This window comes from Acanthochromis polyacanthus, chromosome 23, assembly GCF_021347895.1.
Source record: "Acanthochromis polyacanthus isolate Apoly-LR-REF ecotype Palm Island chromosome 23, KAUST_Apoly_ChrSc, whole genome shotgun sequence".
Classification (NCBI taxonomy): Eukaryota; Metazoa; Chordata; class Actinopteri; family Pomacentridae; genus Acanthochromis; species Acanthochromis polyacanthus.
In genome coordinates, this window is record NC_067135.1 from 19309471 (window position 1) to 19314769 (window position 5299).

At 40.4% G+C, this 5299-nt stretch overlaps 1 protein-coding gene across 5 annotated transcripts in view; it reads left to right on the forward strand.

The window, feature by feature from the left end:
• The window catches only part of ehbp1l1a (EH domain binding protein 1-like 1a), a 47769-nt gene extending 43366 nt beyond the window's left edge, over positions 1-4403 (forward strand). For all 5 annotated transcript variants that reach the window (XM_051943600.1, XM_051943601.1, XM_051943602.1 and 2 more), the window contains 2 exons: positions 216-330; positions 2468-4403. In XM_051943600.1, coding sequence (XP_051799560.1) covers positions 216-330; positions 2468-2561 — 209 coding nt within the window. In that variant the 3' untranslated portion in view covers positions 2562-4403. The remainder of the gene's footprint in view (positions 1-215; positions 331-2467) is intronic.
• The last annotated feature ends 896 nt before the right edge of the window (positions 4404-5299 follow it).

Here is a 5299-nt window from a genome sequence, read left to right on the forward strand (position 1 = left end):
TATGTTTAATGATAGTGATTGGCTGTCCCTGTTGTTGACCACTCAATTGTCAGCATCAGCAAACTTCCTTGAAACCGTAACTATTCTTAAGCAAGCTTTTAGGTTTGCTGAAGTCCCCTCATCTTCCACTTCCTCATTTTCCTTCTTTCATTCTAAACTGTTTCCCTCTGCCTTATCTCTTATCCTTTGTTTTTTCCTGTTGCTTTGTTGTGCAGAGTGGCAGAAGACTCAGGCCCATAAGCACAGAGAGCAGCTGCTCCTGCAGGAACTGGTGTCGCTGGTCAACCAGAGGGACGAGCTGGTCCACAATATGGATGCCAAGGAAAGAGGGTGAGACACAGTCACTGCAGCTGTTGGATGGTTACCAAAGTTCATGTGCAACATATACATGGTAAATTTTTCATCATACTCGTGGATACACCTACATGTGTAAGTAACGGGTCATTTTTCACAGCCAGTGATGTTCTGGTTAAATGGAATTACTGAAACCTGGGTTAGAGAACAAGACAGTGCAAGACTGAATGGAATAATTTTTCCTGTTTTATTACTAGTGAAACACTACATGGCAGAATATTGTAAGGCTGCTACAGCCAGCTACAATCCAGTCAGTGGAGTGCTGTCATGCAGGGCCAGAAGTACAGGAGGATGGACTCAAATATGTCAGGAGACACCCACATACTACTCAGCAATATCAGAATAGTATGAGAAAAAACAGTCAAAGCCAACAGACTCAGAGATGCTTCCTAAATAATGATAATCACACTTTTCAGTGTGAAAAAAATACCCCTGTCCTTATCCATCATATGTTTTTATGTTCTGCTTCTATAACTGGACCTGAATATTTTGTGTCTGACAGGATTTCTCCATAAATAAAGATTCAGCTACCTTGAAAAAAAAAATCTTAAAATCCATCCTACGAAAATTATGAATGAACACATATGAAATTATGTAGTAAACATAAAAGTGTGAAATAAACCAAAGCAGGTTTTATATTTTTGATTCCTTAAAGTTTGCTTTGATTCCTGCTTTGCACACTCTTGGCATTCTCTCCATGAGCTTCTTGAGGTAGTTTCCTGAAATGGTTTTCCAACAGTCTTGAAGGACTTCCCAGAGATGCTGAGCATTTGTTGACCCTTTTGCCTTCACTCTGCGGTCCATCTCATCCCAAACCATCTGGATTGGGTTTCGGTCAGGTGACTGTAGAGGTCAGGTCACAAACCGGATGGGATGGCATGTCGCTACAGGATGCTGTGGTAGCCATGCTGGTTTGGTGTGCCTTCACTTTTTAATAAATCCCCAACAGAATCACCAGCAAAGCACCCCCACACCATCATACCTCCTCCTCCATGCTTCACAGTGGGAACCATACATGCAGAGACCATCCATTCACCTTTTCTGCGTCGCACAAAGACATGGCAGATGGAACCAAAGATCTCAAATTTGGACTCATCAGACCAAAGCACAGATTTGCACTGGTCTCATGCCCATTCCTTGTGTTTCATGACCCAAACAAATCTCTTCTACTTGTTGCTTTGCCTTGCTAGTGGTTTCTTAGTAGGTCTTTTACCATAAAGGCCTGATTGGTTCAGTCTCCTCTGAACAGTTGATGTAGCGATGTGTCTGCTGCTAGAACTCTGTGTGACATTTATTTGGGCTCTAATCTGAGGTGCTTCTAACTTGCCATTTCTGAGGCTGGTGACTCGGATGAACTTATCCTCAGCAGCAGATGGTCTTCCTTTCCAGGGGCGGTCCTCATATGAGCCAGTTTCATCATAGCACTTAATGATTTTTACAACTGCACTTGGGCATACATTCAGTTTTTGCAGTTTTACAGACTGACTGACTTTCAGTTCTTAAAGTGACTATGGACTGTTGTTTCTCTTTACTTAGCTGATTGATTCATGCCATAATACGGATTCTAACAGTTGTCACATAGAGCTGTTAACTGTGTACCAACCTGACTTCTGCACAACAGAAGCGATGGTCCCAACCCCATTAAGAAGGAAAGAAATTCCATAAATTAACCTTGACAAGGCACACCTGTGAAGTGAAAACCATTTCAGATGAGTACCTCATAAAGCTCAGTGAGTTTGCAAAGCCGTCGTCAAAGCAAAGGGTGGCTATTTTGAGGAATCTAAAATATATAACATAACCTCAAAACCTTGCAGCTGGCTAACAGTGCGGCAACAGCAACTCTGTACTCCATCCATGCCACCCTGTAAGGGCACTGCTGTGGGCATTTTGACTTAAACACAGCTAAGTGCATGATCACAGAAGTTACACACAAGAGACACAAGATCAAGAACTGCACCCAAATACATAGCTTCAAAGGTTGCAAAGTGACATGAAGTGCATGCAGAGACTGTGTTTTTTCAAGTACAAGAATCTGTCAGAAATGTGAGATGAACATCTAAAGTGCATAGTGTGTAGATAGCCCGTGACTCTCCTTCTCCCTCCTTATCCTCAGAGGTCTGGAGGAGGACGAGCGCCTCGAACGTGGCCTGGAGCAGCGCAGGAGAAAGTATGCTAAGCAGCAGAAAGAGAAGTGTGTGATGCAGTGACTTTATAAACTCCGAGCCCCCACACACTGGGTTACCAGTCTGAAAGAAAGTGGTCAAGGGAAATCAAAGGAAATCCAAGACTTGACAGTTGTACACGATCCTCTAAGATGTGCCGTCATATTGACTGATATGGCTTTAATTTAACAGTAAGGGGACGTTTTGTTCATGCCTGTCACCACAGCTGATCCAAGGAGAGTACTACCCCTGAAAAAACACTAAAACAGTATGGGCTTGCTGAGTATTTCCACTGATAACTCAGATGTTCAAGAACCAGAGCTGTACTCTGATTAGGGCCAGTCACAGTATGTTTAGGTTCTGCATCAATTGAATTGTTAGATTTTTGGCTTGCTCTCCTTTTTCAGTGGTCAGAATGTGGTACCAGGCTCTGTTTTATGACCTGAAGTTTAAAGCAGTCTGAGTAGCATCATTTTCACATATTTACACTTTCAAGCATTATAGGATGCTTAACACACAGGAATGTCAAGCCATTCAGCAGAAGAGGTGTCAGTGCCATTTGCTTTGCAGTTTCTTTCGTGTTTTTTTTTTTTTTTCTGTTTTTGAGCACTGTTGTTGTATATTGTGATCCTGAATGTAAGATGGGTTGGAAACTGGAAATGTGGGGTACAATCAGAAACAGTCTAGAGTGGGGTTAACAGGGGTTGATGGTCTGAAGACTGACATTAGTACTGATATGATGCATTTAAAACTACCACACGAATGTCTCTGTTGCTCTTATTAGCAGGACATTGTAATAACACGACTAAAAAATATTTTAAGTTGATTTTTCCATTGGTCTAAGGATTTGGTCAATTTAGGCTGAAAGGACGAATGTGTAAGATTTAGTGGCATTCGGCAGTTAAGGTGCTGATTGCACACAACCAAATGTGCCACACCTCACCCTTCCCTTCCAAGTGTGTACAAGAAAGTACTGTGACTGCTTAAAATGCAAAAGGCTACCAGTGTTTGGTTTGTCTGTTCTGGGCTACTGTAGGAAGATGGCAGAGGACCTGCCTTGTAGATGCTCATTGTAAGGTAATGAAAACACAGAAATTTGTACTTACAGAGGATTATACATAACTAAAAAATAATTAGGAATATTTTATTCAATTTTTGCCAATAGGTCCCTATTGGACTGGACCTTTAAAAAGTGCCATGATCCATGCTGTTGCCATTGTGCAACTCAGACTTCTAACTCATTTGTTGGATTAATTTAAAATGTTATTATTTATTCAGATATATCACCTAGAGAAGCAGACACAAATATGTCTGCTTCTTTGGGAAGTACTTTCACCAAAGCTAGCCACCTTTATTATTGCAGCTTTTGACCTCAATCTGTGTAGAAAATATCATCACAGTCCAATGACATTTAAACTCTGTGTAAGCTGGTAATGCAACTAACATTTCTGAGACTTAAGATAAGAGATTTAGTTATTCTTCAGGAGGAAAATGAGGAATTGTTTTAAGTATTTAAACTCTTTCAGTGTGTCCTCCCTTTTATTTTACTGTGCAAGCCAAATATTCCTAACCACAATATTGATATTTGCTAAAAGTAAATTGACATCTTCATTGATTTGAGTAAGAAATGCTGCCTCTTTTTGTTTCTGTTCTGAAGAGTTTTTACTCTTTTTTACTTAAGTAAAAAAAGGGTTTTTTTTGTGTGTGTGTAAAAGTTTGCAGTTTCTTGTTGTCATCCAGATGGTTGTAGCAATTGTGACCACCAGATGTGTGATTGTGTTACAGCTTGTCAGAAAGATTGCAGTTGGAAAGTTTTAGTTTGTGGCTTTTATGTAACATTTGCACTATTTGTAAAGTTTGCAAAATACAAAATACCTTTACACATCATGCCGCAGTTCTTCTCAGTAAATATGGCGCCATACAATTCTACCAGTATTTAAAACTATCAAGAATTTATTTATATTAAAAGGCTGATGATAGTCACTTTATACTGCAGATGGCCACTATTTTGTACTTTTTGAGGTCTTGATTTTGTGTACAGTCAAGACTATATTATGAAGGTAACTGCTCCCTGAAGCTCCAAACCTCAGGTGCCATCAGAGATCTACATTAATTGAAGACAGGAAAACCTGAGGCACAGGTGGTAGCAGAATTAGTCAAGAATCAACAACTGACTGAAGGAGCAGAGTTCACCAAGGAAACATCCATCCATTCATTCATTATCTATACACCGCTTAATCTTCATTAGGGTAGCGAGGGACTGGAGTCTATCCCAGCTGACTTAGGCTGAAGGCATGGGACATCTGGACAGGTCACCAGTCTATCACAGGGCTACACATAGAGACAAACAGTCACACTCACATTCACACCTACAGACAATTTTGAGTCACCAATTAACCTCAGCATGTTTTTGGACTGTTAGAGGAAGCCGGAGGAAACCCATGCAAGCACAGGGAGAACATGCAAACTCCAAAATGACCCAATATTCAAAATTTCTTGTTTTCATGGAACCAAACAATTTGAAGTTTTTCATGGCTGTTTTGGGATTTGTTTAGTAGTGCACCAAAGAGTGATTCTTAATGCAATATTTCACAAATGTATCGGGTGTCCGAAAACTTTTTTCCACCGCTGTACAATAAGCCCAGGCACAGACAATAAAGACACAGCAGGCAGAATAGAAGTTTCATGTTTTTGGGTTTGTTTTTTTTTGTACAATCAGGTAAATCACAGGATTAAAGAGGATGACAGATAGACATTGTGCAATGGCGACGTCTGCAGGAATG